This window comes from Narcine bancroftii, chromosome 7 (assembly GCF_036971445.1).
Source record: "Narcine bancroftii isolate sNarBan1 chromosome 7, sNarBan1.hap1, whole genome shotgun sequence".
NCBI lineage: Eukaryota > Metazoa > Chordata > Chondrichthyes > Torpediniformes > Narcinidae > Narcine > Narcine bancroftii.
The window spans coordinates 7169718-7196319 of NC_091475.1; the positions used below are offsets into that span (position 1 = coordinate 7169718).

Sequence of the window (26602 nt, forward strand, 5' to 3'; positions counted from 1 at the left end):
CCCGTCTATGGCGGAGCCCATGCCCTCCCCATCTCTGGCGGAGCCCATGCCCACCCCATCTCTGGCGGAGCCCATGCCCACCCCATCTATGGCGGAGCCCATGCCCTCCCCATCTATGGTGGAGCCCATGCCCACCCCATCTATGGCAGAGCCCATGCCCACCCCATCTATGGCAGAGCCCATGCCCACCCCATCTACGGCGTAGCCCATGCCCTCCCCATCTACAGCAGAGCCGATGGCCACCCCATCTACGGCGGAGCCCATGCCCACCCCATCTCTGGCGGAGCCCATGCCCTCCCCATCTCTGGCGGGGCCCATGCCCTCCCCAACTCTGGCGGAGCCCATGCCCTCCCCATCTATAGCGGAGCCCATGCCCACCCCCATCTCTGGCGGAGTCCATGCCCACCCCATCTATGGCGGAGCCCATGCCCACCCCCATCTCTGGCGGAGCCTCTCACGCTCTCAGCCACAGGAGTCACCGGACGGGGGCGATTCCCCACCCCAGGTGACCGTCTCACCTGCACGCTGTCGTGTTCATGCACCACGTCGCCGCCGGGGGGCGCTGCTGGCGACTCCGCGCCTGCGCATTCAGGCGAGGGGCGTGCGGTCGGCGGCGGCAAGATGGACAAGCTGAAGAAGGTGTTGAACGGGGAGGATTCGACGGACGACCGAGGCGCTCTGAACGAGGTGAGGCAAGGGAATGCGGGCAGACGGGGGAGGGGAGGGGAGGGGAGGGGGGTGCGAGTCGGGCAAAGCCCTAGAGCAGGGGTTCGGCGGACGGTGGCCACGGCTTCAGCGTGAGGCCGGGCCGGGGGGGGGTCGCGCGACGGCGCTTGCGCAGTGGGGCTCGGCCAGAGGACCTGGTCACCTCGCACCTGCACTCGTGACCCTGATCCGGGTCATTTGCGCCCACATCAGTTGGTTGCACCGTGCCAGTGGCTCTCCCCTCGCTGGAAGTATTCCCTATGCCACAGGTGATTAGGAAGGGATCGGTGAAGGTGGGAAGAAAAAAGTTTGAATCGTCCCTCATTGACTCGTTATGTGCACGGTTTCACACCTCCAAAGGATAGGGGGCCGATGACCATTTTTATCAAGCAAAATATTACAGTAACCGTTGGGTCAAGAGCAGGGGTTCTCAACCTTCCCACTCCCATCTCGCCTTAAGCCACCCCCTACTCATCACAGAGCACCGATGGCCTAGGGAATACTTAAAGTGGTAGGTGAATGGAAAGGAAAAGGTTGAGAACCCCTGCGATAGACGCAAGGGTGCAATAATTCAATACCCTGATCTAATTTAGCTTTTAGTTGTGTTCAGAGTAACTCTCACTGATGTTTCTGAACTCTGGCTAGTGAAACTCTTTTGCACTTTCCTTTCTCTGTTCCACAGTTTTTTAAAAACATTTATTTATTTGTTAACTTGTGCATATTTTTTTGCAATACCAATAAGCGGTAATTCTGCCTTGCCCACAGGAAAAAGAATATTCATGGCTGTACAGGATGTCATGTATGTGCTCTGACAATAAAGCTGAAAATCTGAAGCAGCCTTAAGTAGAATGTTGAAACGAAAGCTTAACCTAATCAACTGGTGGAATTCGGCAGGTCAGACAGTATCCACAGAGGGCAATAGATTAATGATGTTTATATGTTGCTCCCTCAAGGTTGTCATTGTTTACTAATAGATCAGGGTGTCTAATAATCTGGACAAACATTGTGACGTTTATTACTTTAGGCCGAGTATTTTACGTCATCTTTCCTGACATTAATGGTTATCTGTGTAAGGAACATTTCCAACTGACTTTTGAATTATTTTATTTAGCACTTTAACTACTTGGGTCATTGTTAATTCCTTGTTAAATCTTCAATTACATAACACATGTTCTATGGATGCCCTAGGGAATACAGAACTGTGATGTTTTGAAGTCACCTGAATGCCAGAGGAACATAAAGCTCCCTCTGTTATTGACTGCAGTCTTGATCGTTCACATCAGAAATACAAAAGTCTTGCTTCTTTATGGAGTTTCTAGCTTTCTGAATTTCAGAACTACTCAGAATCTGAAAATGTGGTGTAAAAAAAAAAATCACAATGCAGGAGTACAGTAATTTGACTGAACTCAGCGAAATGCCAAAAACCAGAAATCAGTTAATGGGTGTTTTATTTGGATTGGAGTAAGGCTGAGTAATGATATTTTCCCAGAGGTTTAGGATTACCGTTTGTTTTTCTCCTGTGCGGTACACACATTTGAAGGGTGCAAAATGTTAGTGCTTGGTTATAAAAATGAATGTGATCATCTGAAATTAACTTCAGTAGATCACAATTGGAAGCTGGAAGAATTGTTTACAAAGGAAATCATTTTAATGTTCCCAGTTTGTGGTGCAAGTGGAACCTGTGTTTCCACTTGCCCTTTTTAAATAACTGTAATGTTTGACAAAAATATAGTTATAACTGTAAATGGCTCCTTCCTGTGTCACAATGTTCCTTATTCCAGCTGAATTAGATTGGTCATATTTGACACGTTGTGCACAAAGGTTTAATATTCAACATTTGATTTGAAGTTGGAAACACATTTTTAAATAGTGTATGAAAATGCAGCTTTTAAACTGCAGGTACAATAAAGTAATTTTCCACATATATCATTTAATCAAATATTCTGGATTTTGATTGCATATGTAGCTCCACTAGCTACCCATTAAGCATTTATTCATTAACTATTTGAGGGCTTAATTCTTTCTGTATTGGCCAGATATCTTTTAAACTAACCTGTTTATTAGCAAACTACCTTTTTCACTAGCCAAGATCTTTTAACTACAATAGATGTTTGCTGAACTAATTGGTGTTTATTGGAAGGAAGCTGGATAAATGGAATATTTTTAAAAAAATAGTAGATGCAAGAAATCTGTCATTGAAACAGAAAATGCTGGAAACATTCAGAAGGCCAGGCAGCATCTTTGGATAGGGAAGCAGTTAACAGTTTAGGACCCAAAAGGTTCACTGCTTCTCTTTCCACAGATGCTGCCTGTCCTGTGGAGTATTTCTTAATAAATGACTGTTGGGTGAAGGTTTAAAGATTATGTAGTTATGTGTTGTCTGATACTCAGATGCATATTAGATCTGTGAAAACAATTTAAATAATCAAAATTGATTATTTTTGAGAGCACAAAGACATTTTGATGATTTTTTTTAGAAAATTGAATATATTGGTATATATGAGCCAAGAATTTTTGCATTCAATACTTATAACAATTGAATAAACATTAATATTTGATTCTGCTCTGGAGCCCTATCGTCAGAGGAAATGAAAGTCATTATGAGGCACAAGTATTCACATTTATTCTCAGAGTACATACATACAAAGTATTTTTCCCTTGTATAGTCATGAACTCAACATCGACTATAGTCTCAGCTCAAAGATGCAGCCTACACTGAAGTAGAACAGGGGACAATTTGGAGGGTTAGAGATGGTGACAGATGGAGAGACATGATCACCCCCGCCAAACGGCAAGGCACCTGAATGAATGACATACATGACATCACATACAACCCAGAGATTCTTTTTCCTGTGGCTGAGGCAGACTTGCCACCTATTTGTAGGCTACACAATGTACACACGTAAACAAAGAAATGTAAACAAACTGTGCAGTACAGAGAGAGTTTAAAAAAAATCAATAAAGTGCAAAAGTAAGAGTCCTTAAATGAGTCCCCGATTGAGTTTGTTGTTGAGTGTATCACATCCTTGATGGAAGAGTTAATGGAATAAACATTTAATAATATCAGTCTGGGGTATTTTTGATCATGGTTGGTATCTTTGAGTTTTTCCAGCGCTGGTGCAATACAGATGTTCCTCTACTTACGATGATGCGACTTCCGATTTTTTGAGGTTATGATAGAGATATGCATTTTAATGAGAATACCTCTATGTAGTCACTTGGTACTGTAGTTTTACAGTTCGCTGCATGGTGGTGTTGGTGTGACTGTCATTATTGCTATATTTTATGATTAAAATTTGTTTTTTTGGTGTAGAATAAAAGGTATTCGACAGTTAACTATAAAATAGGCTTTGATTTAGATAAATTTGTCCAGCTCTAGGCTACAGTAAGCGTTCTGACCACATTTAAGGTAGGCTATGATCTTGGTAGGCATTCTTTTTCAACTTAAGATTTTTTCACTTGCGATGGGTTTATTGGAACGTAACTCCATCGTAAGTTGAAGAGCATCAATGTCCCTTTGTGACTATTCATTATCCTTTTTTTTCTTGTAGTCTTTCACATAAACTCTTGACGGTGACAGTGTTACAAGTGATAGATTTTCAATTTTCTGGGCTAATTGCTATCATGTATTTGATGTTGTGGAGCATGGAACAACAATATTCAATGCTGTGGTTAATCAAGTGGTTCTCAACCTTTCTCTTTCCTATGCCATCGTTACTCTGTGATTAGTAAGGGATTGCTTAAGCTGGTATATGAGTGGGAAGATAAGGTTGAGAATCACTGCTCTAGACCCAATTATTTCTGAAATATCTTGCTTGATAAAAATTGTCATTGGCCCATTTCCTTTGGAGTTATGAAACCATACAAATAACGAGTCAATGAGGTACGATTAAAACAGTGGTTTTCAAACTATTTCTTTCCACCACATACCACCTTAAGCAATGGCTTACTAATCGCAGATCACTTATGGCCTAGGGAATACTTAAAGTGGTATGTGAGTGGAAAGAAAAAGGGGTGAGAAACACTGGGTTAATCATTTGATGCAGTCAGTGAATGTGAGCAAGTGTAATAGAAATGTGTCCTTGAGAGGAAAACACTGAAATCCATTAGTTTAAATAAGTTCTGATTCCACTTTTTTAGAACTTCAACAATCTTTTAATCTTCTTTTGCCTATCCATCCCATGGGAGGATGATGGTTCCTTTCAGTCAGTTTGTGGGGTTTGATATGAGGCTACCCCACTCCTCAGAAAGGAACAGCGTGCGCATGAATGGATTTAGGTGAGTAGGGGGTTGCACAGGTCTTTGTGTGTGTGTATTTTTTAGAAGTTGTTTTCAGGGCCACATTTGGTAATGAACAGTGACAGCAGTTTATAACGTCCACAAACTATTTAAGCTCATTATTCTTTGTTTTTTTATATTATATGCTCCTTTATTTTTCTTGCAGGTAATTGAAGGAAGCTCTTTAGGATGGGGAACCCGGGTGAAAGGTTTTCTTGTCTGCTTTGCAGCTGGCATTCTTTGCTCTATTTTGGTAAGCTGATTTGCACCATCAGGTATTCTTTCTGAAGTACGTGCACAATATAATTTGGAGCTTTGTCTCCTAAAATATAATACAAGCAGTCTATGGAATATGGTGGGGAAGGGGTGAGACAGTGCTTGCATTTGTAGAAAGTAGTCTGGATCACAATTCTGTAAAAGCGAAGCTGTGTCATCTGTGTAAGGGCAAATTTCCATTCTCTGAACCACCATAATGTGTGGGTGCCTGTAATATACACACACACACACACACACACACACACACACACACACACTCTCACACACTCTCACACACACACACACACTCTCACACACTCTCACACACTCTCACACACTCTCACACACTCTCACACACTCTCACACACTCTCACACACACACACACACACACACACACACACACACACAGTGATTGTGATACATGGTATGTTAGGTTTCATTCTAATGTTACTGAAATACTACTTATCCAGGATAATGTTTGCACGGCAAAGAGGCAAATGCATTCAAAGATTTGCCTATTCTAATGAGGGATGAAAGTTGAAAGTTTCATAATGGAAAGGGATATTAGAAATGTTGTCATGCCTGTGGAGATTTCTTGTGGACTTTCATCTACTAAAATATTTCTGCTCAAAGTTAATACAATCATTAATGTTATTTCCATGCTAGAAATTAGAGCTCAAGTACATGGGTTATATCTGTCCTTACTAATCTCTCTCATTATTGATTTCTGGTTCTCTTCTATTCTTATTAAAAATTCATTGTGTCTCCATAAACTAACCAATGAGAAAAAAAATAGCCCGTGTGGATTTTAAAATGTATTTTATTGGTAAAATAATTTAGATTCCTGTTACAGCATCAGAATTTAGATATATCACTGATCCTTTGAACCTCAAGATATTCTTTTGAAAGCACAGCATTTGAAAGTTTATTGTCAAATGCACGAAAATTCTGCTGCACTTTTCATTGCTGTTCTTTTCATGCCATTTTTGCAGGAGTAATATTAGAATGGAGTTATTCCAAGACCCTTTTCTCTGCCCTTATTTATCATAGACTACAGGCTATTGCTAAATCCATCAACATTGCTGATGAGAGCAAGCTTACTAAAAGTTCCAAATTAAATTTAGTAAAGAGAAACTCATTATCACTCATAAGCATTTCAATTCAATCCTGAGCTGAGTTTCCCTTTCTTTTTTGGATCTGGTTTCAATATTTCTGATGCCTAAAATTAATGTTCACTTGCTGGAAAATTACCTCAAACTGTTTTATGACTTGATGCTCATGACATCTAATTTACATTTCTCAGTTGTAGTCTTTAAGTTTTCAGCTACCTTCTCTTTATCAGGGGCATTGAAAAACAAAATTGTCAGATTAAAAGATTGTGTTTTTGTAATTCTTAATGTAGTCCATACTGGAAAAAGTTGGCATTTATTTCTTAACTGTATTTGTATTACAGGAAGTGGTAATTATCTGCCTGTTTAGAACAGTGCAGTCTGTGTGTGGCAACTGCTACAGTGCCATGAAATAAGATTGTGATGGTAAAATATACAAAAACTTAAATGTCTAGCTCCAGCTGCCAAAAACCTAACTGACATTTCCTCACTATTCTCTGCCACACCTCCAAATAGGGAAATAAAAAGGATATTGTTTTAAAAACCTGGGCATGGTTTGTGTTAGTTAATTAATGTTTTGTTCACAAATATAATTCTTTCTCAGGGTGTGTGCTTTCTGTGGATTCCAAAAAGAGGGTTAATACTTTTCGCTGTCTTTTATAGCATTGGGAACATATCATCCATTGGTAGGTAAGTCACTATTAATGTGTAAACATTCAACTCCAGAATAATCATTAAACTTATTGGACCATTTTTCCAATTTACAAAGTACTGTACCAGTTATTTATCTGTTGTTCCAAACAAATGGTCTGTCTTGGTGAGACATATTTAAAGTTTGGACTTTCTCTTTGTATGTTGATTTCAGTAATCTAATTACCAAATCTAATTTAAAGCTTTTTATTCCCAGGAATATTTTGAATAATTTTACACTATGTTCATGCAATGTAATATTCTGAGATTTGAACTTTGGCTCCTTCAATGAAACTGCACAGTCTGCGTGTTTTTATTTCCTTAGTTATAGACATGAGCACTTTTACAATTCTGAATGGGGGGAAAAAAAGATATTCATAACTATTTACAAGATCACAAGATGAAAGAACAGAAGTAGGTCTTTTGGCCATCGGGTCTGCTCTGCAACTCTACCCTGAGCTAAACTGTTCTCACTTCTAGTTTCAAGTTCTGGCCTTTTCCCCATATCCTTGATACCTTGACTAATTAGATACCTATCAATCTCCTCTTTAAACTCCCCCAAATGATTGAGCCTCCACAACTGCATGTGGCAACAAATTCCACCAATCCACGACCCTCTGGCTAAAGAAATTTCTCCTCATCTCTGTTTTGAAAGGGAACCTAATTCTAAAACTATGCCCTCGTGTCCTGGATTCACCCACCAAGGAAAACATTCACATCTACTCGGTCCAATCCTTTCAGCATTCAAAATGTTTCTATGAGATCCCCTCTTATTCTTCTACACTCCAATGAATACAGTCCAAGAGTTGCTACATGTTCCTCAAATGTTAGCCCTTGCATTCCAGGACTCATCCTGATAAATCTCCTCTGTACTCTCTCCAACATCATTTCATCACTTCTAAGATAAGGGGCCCAAAACTGCAGTTACTCCAAATGAGGTCTCACCAGTGCCCCCTAGAGCCTCATCAACACCTCTTTACTCATACATTATTCCTCTTGAAATGAATGCAAACATAGCATTCACTTTTTTTAAAAAACTGCGATCCAATCTGGCGGTTTACCGTTAGGTTATCCTTCACGAGGACCTCTGTCCTTTTTGTCTGTTTGCTGCACATTATTTATGAATTTTTTTCTATTTTCTCTTTCTTGACCCTAACACCCTGGTTCCTGTCTACCCTAATCTCTGCACTCACATTCTGATTCCCACCCACCCCTAGTTTAAACCCTCCCCAACTGCTCTAGCCAACCTGCCTGCCAGGATAGTGATCCCTTTCCAGTTCAGGTGCAGCCCATCTGTTTTGTAGAGGTCAGACCTTCTCCAGAAAAGATCCCAATGATTCACTAATCTGAACTCCTACCCTTTGCACCAACTCTTCAGCTACACATTCATCTGCCATACATTCCTGTTCCTACCCTCTCTGGCACGTGGCACAGGCAGCAATCCTGAGATTACTACCCTTGAGGTCCTGCTTTTTAAGTTCTTTCCTAGCTCCCTGTATTCCCTCTTCAAGACCTCATCCCTACTCCTATCTATGACATTGGTCCCCACGTGGACCACGACATCCAGCTGCTCATCCTCCCCCTCCAGAATGCTATGAACTCAATCAGAGACATCCCTGATCCTGGTACCTGGGAGGCCACATACCACCCGGGAACCTCGATCTCGTTCACAGACCCCCTATCCACGTCTATCCAACGAGTCCCCAATCACCATTGCTCTCCTCTTCTCCCACTTCCCTTCTGAGTTGGGAGGGGCCAGTCTCTGTGCTGGAAACATGACCACCTCGACGTCCCTGGGAATGGCCACAGTGGTACTCTGCACTATCTGTATCTTCCCCTTCCCTCTCTTGACAGTCACCCAGTTACCTGCCTCCTGAAGTTTAGGGTTGACCCCCTCCTTGACACTCCTGTCTGCAGCTACTTCCCCCTCCCTCAAGATTCATAGTACATCCAGCTCCAGTTTCCTAACACAGGTTGTAAGGAGCTGCAGCTGAATGCACCTTCTGCAGTTGTAGTCGTCTGGGACAAGTAAACTGTCACAGATACCCCACATCCCGCAACCGGATCAATCCACTGCTCTAGCTGTCTCTATTATCTAAACTAAATTACAGGATTTAAACAACCTCACCTGGCCTTACCTCTCTGGTAGCAAGCAAGCAAACTTGAGCTACTTTATTCAAATTCACTTAATTTGGATCTGTAGAGATTATTTATACATATCTTCTCTGAGCTGAGTTTAAGGTGTTCATCGATACAACACAAGAGAAAAACAAACTGTCAAGCAACTCAGCGAGTCGAGCAACAGCAGTGGGAGGGAAAGAACGGTGGACATTTTGGGTTGGAACTATTCATCACGACTGGAGGAAAACTTTACCAAGTTGGTGTGCATTGAAGAGTTTACTGTGGAGTAGGAAACTAAGTCTCAATGACGGGTTCCTACCTAAAATGTTGACCAATCTTTTTCTCCCACTGATGCTGTTCAACCAGCTGATTTCCTCCATCGGATTGTTTTATTTTGCTCCAGATTCTCCTGTGTGAGTTCACTGATGCTTTAAATCAGATTTTGCCGTGAAACCTTTGGTTCTGATGATCAAATTTCTTTGGTATGGGATGAATAATACTTTCTCCCATCACCATCAAAAAGCACTAGAGTTTACAGTGGAGTAGGGCTTTGGGATACCTTGATGTTGTGAAGGTGCTGTGCAAATGCAAGTCTTTCTTTCATTCCAGAAGTTGTCAAACCAGCTCTGCAAACTTTATCTCTTGCGCATATTTCTCAATTTCTCTTGTTATTGGTAAATTTTTTAATTTTGTGCTTCAACTTTGCTTTCAGTACGTTGTTCTTGATGGGACCTGTCAAACAATTAAAAAGGATGTTTGAGCCCACTCGATTGATTGCGACCATTGTTATGCTTGTGAGTATTTAAGCATTTTCATTATATCACAGTTTGAGTTATCTCTGGCATTCCAAAGGTCAGTTTTCTTGTTCATAGTTCTGTATGTAACCTCATTGAGAATTTTAACCTGCATTATGGAGTAAATGCAGACAGGTGCGACAGGTTGCCTGCTTGATTGGCATGAATGAATTGGGTGGAAGGGACTGTTCTGTTCTGTGTACCTCTGCCTCCTTATTTGTAATTAACAATGAATTAGGCTTACTGTTGATGTTCCCATTTCGACCAATCTGAGAGAAGGAACCATCATACAAGTTGGGCCCCTCAGCCCAACTTGTCCATGTCAACCCTGTTGCCCATCTGAGCTAATCTTGTTTGTCTGCACTTGGCCCATATCCCTCTAACCCTCTCCTATCTAGGCACTTGTCGAAATGTCATAATTGTACCTGATCTTTCTTTGGCAGCTTCTTCCATATACTCACCATCTTCTCTGTGGAAAACATTGCACTGCAGTTCCCTGTTAAATCTTCCCCCCACCCCCCCTCACCTTAAACCGCTGTGCTCCAGTTTTAGACTCTCCCACTCTGGGGAAAAGACTGTGACTATTTAACTTGTGATACCCCTCATGTCAATAAGGGCAGCACTAAGCCTCCCATGGGGAAAAAAAAAGTTCTGCCTATCCAGCCTCTCCTTGCGTCTCAAGTGGACTGAATGTCCTGTTTCCGTGCTCGATAAGGCAAAGAGAAATTTTTTCAATGTATATTAAAGGAATAATCAGTAAGTTCCCTGGGCATATAAAATATCATCTCATGGTTGAAGGTTCCAGGATATTCAAATTTTGACAAATGTTTTGGGTTTGTGAAATGAATTGCAAATTTGCAGGTCCATTTTCAAGTTTTTTTAAAGAAGAAGTATTTGAGCTTGTTTTCAAATTATGACTTAAAATGACTAAAGGTCCATCACATCCACAAAATGTTATATCACAGAATTTTTGTGCCAGACATATTACGAAAATAGATTGTTAGATGCGAGAGGAGAATTTCGAAATGGTGGAGTCTCAGTAGTTACCAAATACTAAATATTTCAAGGTTTGAAACTTGTTTTTATTTTGTTGAACCTGCCTTTATTTTTGAAATTACAAACTTGGGTTTGAACTATGGTTAACAGAATTTGGCATATGATTGTCTTCCTGTCAACAGTTGCCTGTTAGGCAAATGTTTAGAAATCTTGAATACATTTATCTTGTTGCTTGAAATTGTGAAATATTTTCTTTCTGCAGGTTTGCCTTGCATGTACACTATGCTCAGCATTTTGGGTATGTTCCACGTCCTTGAACCTGTAAAAGAAAATTGTTGAGAGAAAATAGTTCAGTATGTGAAATCCATCTTTACTTTCTCTTACAGTGGAAAAAAGCAGGTCTTGCTTTAATATTCTGTGTGTTGCAGTTCTTTGCAATGGCCTGGTATGTTTATACTGATCCTTCAAATCATTTTACCTGCAAGATAATTAAAATGCATGATCTAGCTCATTTGGTGCTTTGCGTGACCATTTGGCCAGCTCAGTAAGATGGTTGATAAGATCTTTAAATGTTTGTTCACCATGTTTTAAAAAAAAGAGATCCAATGGCACCCATTGCTTTCACTGAGGTTAAATCTAAAGGCCCCAATGTGGTGACGGACACATCTAAGTCGTTTTAGTTCACCTTCTGAAATCTTTATTCAAGAGCTTTCTAACCAACAAAATGCTGAGCAGATGGCATTGTCAATGGTTTGAGCAAGGGAGAAGATAATTTGATAGTGTAATAAGTGTAACTTCATAAAAAGGCAAAGTGGCTCCTGTGCAGATTGGAGAAAATGTGGATGTGAGAAGATTTTACTTGACACAAGGTTAATGATCCACTCTAAATAATCAATTACCTCTCCGGGCTTCAGTTCAGATGAAACAGATTTCTTGACTGAGAGTGAAAGCCATAATTCTTTGAACTGCCAGAGTTCTACCAAAAGGTTAATTTTTAACAAGCTTGTATTTCGTAGTCTTAAGTGAGTTTCAAAATGAACACCTTTCCAGTTATAACATGTATACATTCCATGTTGTAAAAAGAAAGTTTAGGCACTGAATTCCTGTTGTCACTTTGTCCAAATGAAAACACGAAATGCTGGAAACCTCAGCATTGTACACCGTTTGTCATTAGCTCATGTAAAAATACTTGCTGTTCCACATTCCCTAGCTTGAACCATGACTCAACTTTATTTGCTTGCAAATTGTTTTGATAATATATCATATGTGAATCCTGTTTGCAATTGGTTGTTTCTGTTCTTTCAGTTCAATCTATGAAGTATGTGAATCTCTAGCACAGATAGTCCCTACATGGAAATTTTGACCAAAGCAGTTAATTTTTTTTTCATAAATTGTTCTTTCTTTGTTGAATTAATTGAAAGAATAAAACCTTCTTCTGAAGAGCACTAATAGAAAAATGTTCCATAGTGAGTGGAGGAGGATATGAACAAAAGTGGATGTTTCTGCTTAAAAAGGTCTATTCTAGCTGTTTATTGATCTTAGTTGTGAAGAAGTTAATAGCAAGGCCTGTTCTTGATTTTTTTTTAGCTGAAGAGGGACTGTTTCTGAATTTTTGACTTCAGCAAATGAGTTGCAGTAAATAAAGTGACTTTAGTAATTTTATTTACTTCTCTTTTTAATAGGTATAGTATTTCATATATTCCATTTGCAAGGTAAGTTGGCCAAGACAAATATATTTAAGATTTTGTACCTGAAATAGAAACAGAAAATCTAAGGAGTACACTCTTAATAAGAAGTTCTAAAATAGAGTATTTCTTCTGGATGAACTGAACTGAAAATAAAGAGTGAAACACGAAAGTCTGCAGACACTGATTGTTGTAGAAACACAAAAATGCTGGACAAACTCAGCAGGTCTCGTAGCATCCGTAAGAGGTAAAGATATTTAACCCATGTCTCGGGCCTGAGCCCTTCTTCAAGGGGGCAGGCATCTGAATAAAAATGCTGTTTGAGAAGGGAAGAAAGGAGAGAGGGAAGAGCACGGGCCAACATGGTGAGAATTGGACTAGAGAGGAGAGAATTGATCGGGGCTGGGGATGTCTCTGTGAATGCTGAGCTTGAGGAAAGGAGACAGAGGGCAAGGGAGACCAAGCTAGAGGAAAGGAGACAGAGGGCAAGGGGGAGACAGAGCTAGAGGAAAGGAGACAGAGGGCAAGGGGGAGACAGAGCTAGAGGAAAGGAGACAGAGGGCAAGGGGGAGACTGAGCTAGAGGAAAGGAAACAGAGGGCAAGGGAGACTGAGCTAGAGGAAAGGAGACAGAGGGCAAAGGAGACCGAGCTAGAGGAAAGGAGACAGAGGGCAAGGGAGACCGAGCTGGAGGCTGGTGGGTTGAAACTGGAGAAGTCAATCTGCACTTGATCGTAGCCAAAAGGCAGAGAAGCGATGAAGAGATCAATCTGGTTGGAGGGAGTCCAGATGGTTTATCTGATGGTGCTTCAATTTGCCTCCAATTTGCGGGTGGTCTCAGTCTGACAGACATGTCGGCATGGAAATTTGGCAGGGAATTGAAATGGATTGCCACTGTGAGATCCCTGCTGTTGTGTCAGAGCTAAAGTGCCGAATGAAACAATCTCCCAGTTTGAGTTCAGTCTCTCTGAAGTAGAGAAGACCACAACCGGAGCACCTGATGCAATAGATGAGCCCTGCATGTTCACAAGTGAAGTGTTGCTTCACTTGGAAGAATTGTTCGAGGCCCTGAATAGTGGTGAGTGAGGAGGTGTGGGTGCAAGTGTAGCACTTCATGTGGTCACCGGGGTAGGTGCCAAGGGTTGGATGAAGGAGTCATGGAGGGTGAAGTCCCTGTGGAGGGAGGAGAGGGGAAGAATACAGATTAGTTATGATCTAATCCTAATGATCCTTGGTTTTCCATGTCTTGTAACTAGTATGGTTTACCTTAATGTTACGAGTACTGAAAGTGGGTGAACAAAGTCTGCCTGATTACAATATGAGCATATTTAGATATTGCGTAATTAAATGAAACCTCATTCCTCTAATAAAACACACTTGAGCAAATGTTGTATCATTTGAGGAGAGAAGTTAATTCAAAGTTACTTTCATGGAAGCTTAAGCAACCAATTCTTGTTTGCTTAACATCTCATAGTTTTGTACATAAAATGTGCTTTGTGCCAGCATGTTTGTAGAACAACTGTTGCTGTGTGCAAGTTGTGGGCTCCACCCCAGTGCCTGTTAGACCCAGTGTTGTGTGGGAAGGGAAAAGTTCAGTGGGTTCAAAGAGCAATGAATCTGGACACAGGTTGAACCAAGGAAGGATCTTTATTAAAATGCATGCAAGGGGGTCAGAACAGGGATAACACATGCTAGTGCTCTCAGTCACCAAATTCAGTAATAATCAATCACATTGGATTTAACACGACTGATACTAGCAACTACACCTAAAAATACAGCAGTTATCGGGTACATTGGACTTAATACCAATCGTAGCAACTGTGTACCACCAAGGATTACAGTACGCTACCTGCTGTTTCTTGTCTAATGTGCACACAGCTCCAGTGCTCTCTAACAGCCACGATCCTTGTGTAGTGCACACCTTACCAATGACTCCTCCAGCGCTGTCCACAGTTCACAACCTGGAATGGACCAGGGCCGAAGGGGAAGAGCTACCGCATGTGGTGAACTTTATAGTACATTAAGCTGGAGGATGCGGCCCAGGTAATCACGAGGTGATTAAAGGGGCCAACGGTCAGGTGTGCACTAATGGGTGGGCAGAGTCCAACCTTGATTGTGACTTCTGACTAGGTGCCAGTCAGGGAGGTCATGTGACCCTCCCCAGACCACATTCTTACCAGGTTCCAGATGGAGAGTCCACACAACACCCAGTGACTTTTTCTTTTGCAGAAGAAGTGTTCTGATATCTGGGGCAATATTCATTTTCAATACAGCACAGTTGATCCTCCAATTCAGAGTCATTTGTTATATCTTACAGTAAAGGAATAAGTAGCTCCATTTTCCTGCATCACAAAATCAGTCTTTGCATCAGAGTTAATTTGACAGTTTGTATTTTACATGCTGTTGGTCAAATTAAATGTTTAACATCTATATTTCATTAGTTTTATATTAATGCTCTAATAGACAAGCATGTAAGAAATACATATGTCATCTTGTTAAGTCAATTGATCATTGCTCTGCTTTTTAGCCTGTCATTTTGTTTTGAGGCTTTTTGCTAATACTGCCCTAACTTTGTGGATTGAAATTATATAGTAAAAATCTTTGTTATTCTCATAAATTTTCTTTTGTTAGAAAAGAAAATTTTGCTGGATCTGCCTTAGTCCTAATATTAGACGTTGCATTTTTTTGAATTTTAATACCAAAGATATATAATTGAAATCTTGCCTTCAGATAGTTAACTTGATGTTCAGAAATTCTACTTTTGTTTTGAAGAAACATAAAAGTATTAATTCATATTTGAATTTTGTGCACAGAGATGCAGTGATAAAATGCTTCACATCATGTTTGGCATGAAAGCCACTTGCTTGAAGATGAGAAGGAGGAACATTGTGTTAAAAGGAGAGGTCTGCATTTTGCATTTTTTTTTGTGCCTACCTTGAAGAGTCAGAAATTTCAATGTGTCATAATTATTGGCATTACAAAAGACAAATTTAATCTTTTTTTTGAGACCTGTGCACAATGGAGGAAGTTACGGTCACAATTAACCTGATTATCTAATTTGTTTCTTATTTTAAAAGGAGGAAATACTAAATGTTGGCATGACATTTATTGCAAGAGTTTAACCTATACCAATTAATTTTTTTTTTTGAAGACTTTATTTAAAATTTTATAACATGAATACAACAGAGAATTACATTTAAAGAAAAAAAAATTAAAATGGTATGATTACAATATTACATCAGAAAACTACACAAAATAACCCCCCCCTCCGTTAATTTTAACACAATATTAGTAATCTAACTTAAAATTAGTCCAGCCCTCTCCCCCAAGATAAAGAGTGAAGAGTTAATAAAATTAACAATATTATATATGGAAAAAAAATACCCACTAACAAAAAAAGAGATAAAACTTAACCTAAAAAAAATTCTAACAACAAAAATAATTTTTATCAATACTAAAATATCACGCTTAAACATATATTTAAATCAAACTTAAATGCATATAATTAGCAAACGGAGTCCACTTTAACTTATAAAAAGACACCCTATCCTGAATTGAAAAAGATATCCTTTCCATCGTCAAACAGAACTTCATCTCCAAATACCACTTATCTAAAGTTAATATATTTCTATCTTTCCAAGTAAGTGCTATACATTTCTTAGCCACGACTAAAGCTTAATAGATAAAGGAAATCTGATAATCCTCTAAACCTAAATCAATTAATGATTGCATGTTCCCTAATAAAAATATATCGGGATCTAATACAAGATGGATATTATATAAACTGTTAAAAATAGATTGAATACCTTTCCAAAACTATTGCAATCGATCACAAAGCCAAACAGTATGCAAAAAAGTATTGGCCGTCTGATCACATCGAAAACAAGAATCCAACTTACTAAGACCAAATTTTTTTTCTCCGGCGTTAAATATAGCTGATGAATAAAATTATAATTAATCATCACTAGTCTAACATTAATTAATTTCCGAATACTATTCTGACAAATTTCCATCCAAGCTTCTTCACCAATTAATCTTTTGATCAGAAAATAAGTTTTAAAAAAAAAGCCCACATGTAATTTACCAGTCAAATTGGATTATAGGTATTTCCGAAATGCTGTGACAACTTCTGTAAATGTGTCAAGGGTCTCGTAACAATTAAGTCTTAAGTGCAAGAAATTGAAAACCTTTTGAAGGTTGATTAATTATGCGGATGCATTTTTTTAAATTGTAGGTCACAGTGGAGTTATAACCTTGTTACTTTAGTTTTGTGATTGAAGCAAAACATTTTTGGTAGAGAAATTTGTGGAGCGAAAGTTCAATTTTTTTTACAAAATTGGCGAAGAAATAATGGTAATTTATTATTGTGCATGAATCACAATTTGTAGATTTGTGTAATATCACGCTCCTGTGTACTTTCTAAAGAAAAAAATCTAGAAATTATAAAAGGTTTATGTCTCGAAGTACAAACAATCATGCTTTAATTTTGAGGAACTCTGGCATTGTTCACATCCAGCAAAAATCTATAGCAATCAGATCATTTTCACTCTACTGATAATGCCTGATGCCATCAGTAGATTGAAAATTTCAAGTTACTTCATGACATTGAAGTAACTTAAAATTTTGATATTAGATATTTTAAGGCTTAAAGTTACATGTGTGCCTTTTGTATCAAATTGATGTAGGTCTTAAAATGCACTCATCAAATAGTGCTATTTTTTGTATAGTAAAAAGCAAAAGTGAAGACTGCAGGATTGTATACAGAATATCTGAGAATTTGTACTTTTATACAAGGGATCAGAACTTCATGAATTGCAAAAATTAAGAGATGTTCCCAACAATATATCAATAATTGGTAAATGCTTACTTATAAAACCTGCAATTGATATCATGACATTTTTCCCACTTTTCCCTTATTTTCCCCTTACAAATAATTGTTGGAGTGTGGCTTGTTGTAAATTTATCTTTTTTAAAGCGACTTCACCTAAATGTCAGTGTGAATCTAACAAAATACATAAAAAAGTTTGAGCAGAGACCAGATTTGATTATGAATTTAAAACTTTTTATAATTGTGGATGAGGATTGAATATGGGGGGCGGGGGGGGAAATCAAAATGTTACTTTGGGGGCCACTATGTTTTTGTTTTCTTTCTGAAGGTTGATAAGAGACTAATGGTTATGGTTTACTCCAGACATTTTATACTGGCTGATTGTAACATTTTTCAAAATTGTTATCCAAGGTAATATTTGAGAGTGAGGATGTCAGGGTGATATTTTAGAAGTAAAACCTTGCTGTGAATACAGTTATTTCCATCAGTGCCTACGACAGACCAGACATTGGAAATTGCTTAATTTTTTCACTGAATCTTGTGTCTGATTGAAGTCCATGCAGATTTGTATATATTACCAGAGTACTGTTTTTTTCATGTCCATTTTGTAACATCTCTTTTGCCCACCTTCGAGCAATGAGTGCCTTAGAGCAGATACACATTTTGGGATTGTAATTGTGTATTTTATTGCTCTACTTGGTTAACAACCAATTCTAAAATCTCAATAACTCTTGTATACTGAAATGCTTCTGAGATCTTTGCATTTTCTATTCGAACTTAGACCATTTCAATGATGAATCACATTTTGTATGAAATCAATTGTCACCTACTAAATGAACTAACATTAAAAAAAAACTGCTGTCAAGTCGACTTCAAGGACAGGTGAAGCCGATTGTTTACCTCTTCTAATGAACTTCAAGCAGACTGTAGGGCAAACGGAGTCGATGAAGGGGGTGGGGGAATTGCAAATGGGGAACGAAAACTGATTAAATGTTGGGAAATCTCAGCACGTCAGGCATCAGTTTTGGAAAGAGAAACAGCGAGTGGTTCAAGTCCAGGACTCTTCACTGAGCTCTTTCTCATTGATGCTGTCCGAGCTGCAGTGTTTGTAGCATTTTCTCTGTTCTTTGGTGTCTCCCTTGTTTGTTCAGCTCAGCTTGGTTTCCATTGGAAGAATGCCTGCAGATTTAATTGCTATTGTTCTTCCAAATTCCTTATTTTCCTTTGCACTCTACCTTTTGAGGCTCCTCCTTGTGTGAGACAAAAAGTAGTTAAATTATAAAAATAATGGTGCAAATCTGATTTTTCCAAATCCAGAATTTTAATGACTATATGCTATGAATTAAATTATTTTTAATTTTTCTAGTCCAGTTTATGTATCATTGAACTTTTGAAAATAATTTAAGATTTTAATTGCTGCTTCTTTTGAGTGCATTATTTATCACAATGGAGTTTCAAAAATTAATTTGCATTGATTATGGTTTTTTTTTTGTAACTCCAATTTCTATCTGACTAAATTTTCCTGGGAATCCAATTTTTAGACTGTAAATAGTTGCTGCTAACTGGTTTTGAGAAAAATAACTATGTCCTTGATTCTCTATTGCTTTCAATACCAGCTAATGGAGAAGTGGAGGTGGGAGAATATTCTTTTTTTTTAAACCCATGACTCTACGTCTCCCTAGGCCAGTGGTTCCCAACCTTTTACTTTTCACTCACATACCACTTTAAATATTCCTTATGCCATAAGTGCTCTGTGATTAATAAGGGATTGCTTAAGGTGATATGTGAGTGGGAAGGGAAGGTTGAGAATCACTGCTCTAGACCTAATTATTACTGAAATATTTTGCTTGAGAAAAATTGTCACGGCCCATTTCCTTTGGAGTTCTGAAACTGTGCGCATAATGACTCAATTTGGAATGATTAAAACAGTGGTTTTCAAACTTTTCTTTCCACCCACATACCACCTTAAGCAATCCCTTACTAATCACAGAGCACCTATGGCCTAGGGAATACTTAGTGGTATGTGAGTGGAAAGAAAATGGTTGGGAACCACTGCCCTAGGCACTTGCAAGGCTGTTGTTTTTGGTAACACAACATCAATTCTAGATATTACACACGGCGTTATGTTGTATAACTCGTAAATGAATATTTATAGAAGTATTAATTCTGTACTTGTGCATATGTTGAAATGGGCTTTGCATTTTTTTTAGATTTTGGTCTGATTTGCTTTGATTTGTATGGATTAATGTGTAGTAAATAAAATCATTAAGGACCAGCGACCTCTCTGCAGAATCTTTGTTTACTGTTGCCTACTGCTTTATATAAAAATGTGCAGGAATAAACTAGCATCACCTTGTGTTTTCAATATTTGTTGCATGTCTTTTCTTGGCTTCTGATTACTGTAATAAAAAGCCAAGTTTATTGTCATCTAATTATACACGTACAACCAGATGAAACATCATTCTCCGGTCCTTGGTGCAAAACATGCAGACGTACAACCACACTGAAACAGAGAGAAATACATCTCTAAGACAAGTATTTCATCTATATAAGTAAATGTTGTTTCATGAATATGAGAGTCTTGGATGGTTCATCTGAGCAGATCAATTTAAAAAAATTAATTGAAATAAAACATTCCTGTTGAAACTGTTCCATCCAGCGAAAAATAATTTTCAACTTCCTAAGGGGACTGTTGGTAGAATATTATCAGGTGTCTATGGCTCTTTCAATTTAATTCTTGGACAGAGCTCAACTTTGATGTCAGTATTCACAGTGATCGAACCCAGCTTCTGCCTGTAATTGTGATTCGGGGAATGTAAAAGACTTCATGACACTGAAAAGTCGAGCAGAGTGGTGAAAGATTTCCTCTTCATGATCTATTCCTGAATTCTTTATTTCATTTGCTGTTTGTGTGAAGCATGGCAGCATGTTGAAGAAGCAGACAATTTCATGCAAGTTCCCATGTTCAAAGAAAGGGTAACCCAGCAAATAAAGATAATAGATACAGAAATCTTGCCAAACCACTTTAAGAGGAGCATGTTGGGTGGACTGTTCCCAATACTGCATTAAGACAGAGGTTCTCTCCATGTGATTCTTTTTTAAATAAAAAAAATATCTGTGCTGAATACAGCCAAGACTGAATTGTGACAACATCAAGCTTGTTCATGTTAGAGGCCTGTAATCGATAAGTCCTAGCAACCACAATCCTGACATCTATCTAACAATGCCCAGGCCCGAGCTACATAAAGCAAGACCAATCCAATCAGTTACTCCTCTAAAACACTACACACAATAAAATGATGACATTCAAATTCCCCATTCTTAGCCGAATATTTATTTCTATACCTCCTTCATTGCCGGGGCACAATCCAACAACTCTGTGCCCAGTTTTGCTGTCAAATGCAGCAGTTTGAGAGGATCAGCTCGAGATAGGAAATAAATGAGGGGCCTTGCCAGTGACATTGTTTGACCATTTATTAGTAGCCAGGATGATATAATTTTCAATAAACGGTTACTGATTATTCTTGTATTCAGTAACCTTTAAGCGACTAGTTTTCCCTAACATTAGAATAATATTTTGTATTCTTCGTGTCATATCTTATCTTTGGGGGAGCTTCAGCTTGCAGGGATATATTGCATGTTTTATTTTATTCATGAATTGTTTTAGCAAACTAAATGCATATTCACTGTGTGTGTAGAGGATCTACCTGCAGATTGAAATGGACTTTTGATTTTAACGTTTTATTTCAGTTGGGATTTCCCCGACAACCAGTAATTTACTGATATGTAAAAGGGCAGCACATAGAAACTGTAAAGAGGACCCCAAATCCCAGCAGCAATAGAAATTCACAAAGACAATGGTTACTTAAACAAAAGTAGTTTTTAATTTTCTTGAAACATAAAAACAGGATCAAACTTTAACTTATTACTATTAACTTAACCCCCTTCTAATTCTAAGTGCAAGTGTATGTAATGTGTATAAGTTCAGAAAAGTTATTTGATTCACAGTCCAATCTCACTTCTCATTCTTCCAAGTTCACTGTTATCAAGCAATTCTTATACTGTGCACAGAATTTAGCACCTATGAATTTTCACCAAGCTCTGGTGTCTAAAAATAATTGGTTACTGCTCAGGAAGGTTCTCATTGGTTTCAGAGAGACACAAACAAACTGATACTCTCCGATCAGCCACTTCAGTGTCTTGCCGAAGAAACTTGCCCCATCAGGGTTTTCCAAATGATAACCTCTTCTTCTGCAGGTCAGGTGAAACCCTCTAGTCAGCCATTTCCTCTTGTATGGACCACATGGGTTTTGAACAGGCTGAACTCAGAACTCACAACCCATCTTCAGATTGGGGTTTTTTTTAAAGAAGCTGCCAGCTTGCCATGCTGCAGAATCCAGTTCTCTCTCTCCTTGTAAAAATCAGAACCTCTTGCAATCTTTGAAATTATCTTTATCAGCACTTGATTAAGTTCTCTCCCAAAGCCATTTTTATTTGTCTTTGCAAAAGCACTTGGAGCCTGGACTGCCTGGCTTGAGCAAAGCTCTGGCATTTTGAATGAGATCTGTTTTGTGAAGTGTTTGTGTTTGTGACCTACACTACTCCCACGGTCTATCTCCTCCAAAACACATCTATATACAATATAAAATATGGTATAATCTGTCACAATAGTAAAGGTTACTATCTGAATTGTGGTGCAGGTGAGGTTCTAGGTATAATGTGCTGTCTTTCCTAACATGAATAGGCAATTTATTCGCTATTAAGTGCATACACAAATAGTATAAGCTATGTTTAAATTCTTAAACTAACACACTAAATTACAACATTAAATTGATATTAATTATAATTTTATTCAGTAAAAACACCCACAAATTTATTCAGCTTCTGTTGACTTCAATAATTAAAAAATATATAATGCTGGAAATACTCGGCAAGGTCAGGAGCATCGGTGAGAAGAGAAGCAGAGTTCATGTTTCAGTCTGAAAACCTTTCATTACAACTGTTGACTTCAATTTGATTGATAAACTGAGCAGTTGCAACTCATAAATAACTGATCATTTGGAACCCAAACCAAAATGTCAATGAATCAGTTCTTTTGTAATATTCACAATGCTTCACCCGTATTATGCATGAGTCTTGATTGTGACACTCAGCTGAGCAGAGGTTTTACAGTTGACTTTGCTTTGCCTGAAATTCACATTGTAGACTTGTCAGTGATGAGTAAAGTCTTTATAGTTCAGTATAGCGCAGAAGGTAGAATTCTGGGTATGAGATGAAAGTCTGCCCTGGCTGATCCTTGTATCCCTTGGCATCGAAAAAATGTAACAACCAAATGGTTGAACATTATGACCTTGTGGAATAAAACTCCCAAAGATTTTCCGCTGACATAAAGTTCTCCTATCAATCCTAAATGGCCAGCTCCTTATTTTGAGATTACAACCCCTGATTCTAAGATCATCAGATCAACCCGCAATTTATTCAGCAAGGGTCAATTGTACTCAACATTGGATATGCCCCTCATGCCAGGAATAAATGAACTGAATCTTCAGTGTGCAATTCCAAGGAAAGTGTACTCTTGCATGGAAATGAAACATACACAGCGTTCAGTTCCTGCAGTTTCCCCAAGGCAGCTGAGGATGTATGTACGTACATATGCCTCATGTATGTACGTACCTATAACACACACACATGGTTTTTGTCTTGTTTTTATTTATAGGGAACCTGCTGAATAAATAGGCAAACATTTATGAAATGTAAGGCACGTGGGATCCAAGGCATGTTGGCAAAGTGGATCCAAAATAGGCTTGGTGATAGGAAGCAGAAAGTTGTGGACGTTTACCTGACTGAACATCGGTTAAAAAGTGGTGCCCTTTAGTGATCAGTGGTGGGTCCTTCATTTTTTGTTTTATGCATATAAATAACATGGATGAAAATATAGGTGGTGTGATCAGTAAGTTTGCAGATGACATGAAAGTCAGCAGAATCATAAAGTAGGTTGTTGATACAATGGGATGTAAATCAGCTGGAAAGATGGAAACTTAACCCTGACAAGTGTGCGGTAATACACTGCAGGAAGTCAAATTCTGGTAGATTACAGGCAGAGATGTGGATGTACAGACATCTTGGGTTGGGAGTCCATACCTACCTGAGAGTGGCGATACAAGTGATGGGATAGTGAGAGAGGAATTAGGTATGCCCACCTTCACGGGCCAAGATATTGAGTATAAGCATGGAGACGTCATATTGCAGTTGTACAAAACATTGGTCAGGCCACACTTAGGGGTATTGTGTACAGTTCTGGTTTCCCAACTACATGAAGGATGTGGTTAGCAACAGAGAGCGAGAAGAAGATATTCATGACAATGTTTCCTGGAATGGAGAGCTGTAGTCATAAGGAAGGACTGGATAGGCTGGGTTTATTCTCACTGAGGCTAAGGGGATGACCTTATAGATGTTTATAAATTATGCATGGCATAGATGGATAGATAGAAGGCAGGGGAATCTTGCAGGGCACAGGTTCGGGATGGGGGAAAAAAATCAAAGGAGAACTAAGGGCTTTCACACAGATGGTGGTTAATATCTTGACTGAGCTGCCAGAGGAAGTGTTGGAGGCAGATACAATTACAGTGTGTAGAAGGTGTTTGGACAGATACTTGGGTAATGACATCTTATCATTATGAAAGAGTATTGTCATACACATTGTACAATGCACATTTGCCATGAAATTCTAGGAAAGGCGTCAAGAGATACGGGCCCAATGTAGGGAAAAAAAATCAGTAAAGATGAAGCATCATAGTTGACATGGACAAGATGGGCCGAAAGGGCTGCTTCTATGCTGTACATCTCTATGATTCTTAAAACAGTCAAGCAACAGAGTATTCATGTTTATTAGATGGGTGAGTGGGATCTTGCTAAAGAGATGGTGCAATTAAGAGTTTTAAACTTGGGCATTTTCACCACCTTTACTTGTCATTAGAGATTAGTTCAATTTGCAATTTTTCAATCGAACCAATTGTAATCACTAATAAAAATAGGGTAAGCCATTTTAAATTCTCTGATCCAAAAGCACCACATATCTGTGATTAAAAGCATTATTGGACAGGTGGCTATTTTAGTAATTCAATTATATCTTCACTTTGTCTAAAGCCACATGCTGCTTGAGGTTGTCGACAATATTGTACAGAGTAGGAGATTGAGTTTCTCGCAGATTAGGTTTCTGGTACATTCAGGACACTTTTCTGCTCCAAATGACTTGGATAATATACAGGAGATGGAAATATTAGTCAACTGTCTCATTTAGATTTCAGGTGATGTGTTGATTTTGTGCAGAATTATGAGAGAACAAAGAACAAAACAGGATGATCATATGTCAGCTGGAAGGCTGACAGTTAATACCTTTTCTTAGGTTTTTAAGGCACCTGTCCACATTTTAAAATTAACTTTAAATGAGAATCTCAGTGATAAAATTTAAAAAAAACATGATAGAGGTCAATGTATTTTCTGTGTCCAAATTCTAATCAGAAGAATGCTCTTTATTAAAATTAAGATTTTTAAATGTTTTTTTTAAGTCGAGTGCCTGACATTCTCGAATTCTGAATATCAAGCAACTATTGTTAGATATGATATACGATATATAATTAATATTTACAAAGTTTTGACTGATGGTTCAAATGTTTCAGAAGTTTTCATTTGTTGGTAGCAGAACAGTGAAAAAAATGAGGAAATACATTGAGAGAGGCTTGTTATGAAGTGGTTGTATCATGCAAAGTTTAATTTTCTGAAATAAAAATTATATGCAGTGCAATTCTCACCTGCAAGTTGATTTTCGAAGGAGAATTTTGAAAAATGGCATCACTACAACTTGTTTTATAATATTTTTTCTGTTCAAAAGCTATTAAGAACATGACATTTAAGGAGATAGACCAGGTGCTCTGTGACTGGTGAGAGTGGGTGATTGCAGCTTTGCAAATTAGACAATTGTTCCCAGTTGCTTTAGAAACAGACCAATAATGTGCACATAAGATTTTTCCTCTTCTTAATGGTTTGATATATATTTCTTACATGAATAAATTTGCCTTTGTTGCCATAAAATGATTGTTTTTCCAGGTCTGTTGTAAATTATATTTTCAAATGTGTAAAATGACATATAATTAACCAAAAAAATTATTGGAATGAAATGTGTAAAGCCAGAACCAATGGTTTAATGAAAGATATTTGGTGAACTGGAACAAGACGCCATGAGGATAAGCAGAGACTGGCATTATAGTATATAAAGCTTTCCTTGGTTGCAAATGAACCTGGATTCTGGGTTTCTTTTGCCTATTTCATTTCTTCTGACTCCATCCTCCCTTATTATCATTTTATTGGAGAGAATGGCCTGAAATATTTGTGAGAAAATCAGAAAAGTTTGACAGTGGGGCAGATATCATTTAAGGCTGATGTTTAACGCAAGTTAAATGGAGCTGAGGCTAATTTTGATATTCTGTTCGACTCATGGACCTGATGAATCAAGCGGCCCGAGTTTGGAAATTTTGTGCCGAATTTTAGTCTCAAGTGAATGAAGGAGTGACCTTGGAAAAAATTCCAGAAGAGAGCTATAGAACCAGAAGAGATAAGCACAATTTCCTTTAAGAATCTCCTCAAGTTTAAACTTGGCTTGCTCATTTATTTGTCAGACTAATAAAGGTTTATGAAGTGTTTCATTTTAAGCTGAAGTTTATTTGTCGTGTTGTGGCTGGTAACAATGAGAAGGGTTCTTCCACAAGCCGTCTAACATATCAAGTGTTAACATTTCGTACAGTGAGGTAAAGTGAAAGAAGAGCACTATTGTGGAGTATAGAATTACCATGAAAGAAAATCAATTTGTACAAAACAATGGTAGCATAAAAGCACAGATGTGGAGTTCATTCAGGAGCCTAGTCGTGGGGGAATAAACTGTTTTTAAGCCTATTGGTACAGGATTTCACACTTTTGAGCTTTCCCCCGGATGCGAGGTGGGAGAGGAGATGGTCGCTGGGGTGGGATAGGTCCTTCAATAGATTGGCTGCCTTTCCTCGCCAGCAGGAGATGGAGCTCATTGAGGTGATGGAAGCTTGTGTGATGTTTTGAGCTGCATTTTGTACTTTTTGCAGCTTTTTCCAA

General features: G+C 38.5%; 1 protein-coding gene and 1 long non-coding RNA gene across 2 annotated transcripts in view; one reads left to right on the plus strand and one right to left on the minus strand.

Moving 5' to 3' along the window:
• Positions 1 to 572: 572 nt before the first annotated feature.
• On the plus strand, positions 573 to 19826 carry sft2d2a (SFT2 domain containing 2a). The gene is made up of 8 exons (XM_069888728.1): positions 573 to 687; positions 5150 to 5236; positions 6953 to 7038; positions 9872 to 9953; positions 11212 to 11247; positions 11336 to 11394; positions 12632 to 12661; positions 15447 to 19826. Exons 1-8 carry the CDS (start codon positions 622 to 624, stop codon positions 15484 to 15486), a joined length of 486 nt encoding a protein of 161 aa, XP_069744829.1. The 5' UTR covers positions 573 to 621; the 3' UTR covers positions 15487 to 19826.
• Positions 11041 to 26602, minus strand: part of LOC138738466 (uncharacterized) — a 57082-nt gene continuing 41520 nt past the window's right edge. The window contains exon 3 of the long non-coding RNA XR_011341558.1: positions 11041 to 11268. This is a non-coding gene — a long non-coding RNA (uncharacterized lncRNA). The remainder of the gene's footprint in view (positions 11269 to 26602) is intronic.

Bases quoted from the DNA above. Each gene is read 5' to 3' on its own strand.
- sft2d2a (XM_069888728.1), top strand. From the start codon at position 622: ATGGACAAGCTGAAGAAGGTGTTGAACGGGGAGGATTCGACGGACGAC. The intron at 5,237-6,952 runs GTAAGCTGATTT...ATTCTTTCTCAG, and splicing joins GCATTCTTTGCTCTATTTTG to GGTGTGTGCTTTCTGTGGAT. The intron at 12,662-15,446 runs GTAAGTTGGCCA...TTTTGTGCACAG, and splicing joins TCATATATTCCATTTGCAAG to AGATGCAGTGATAAAATGCT.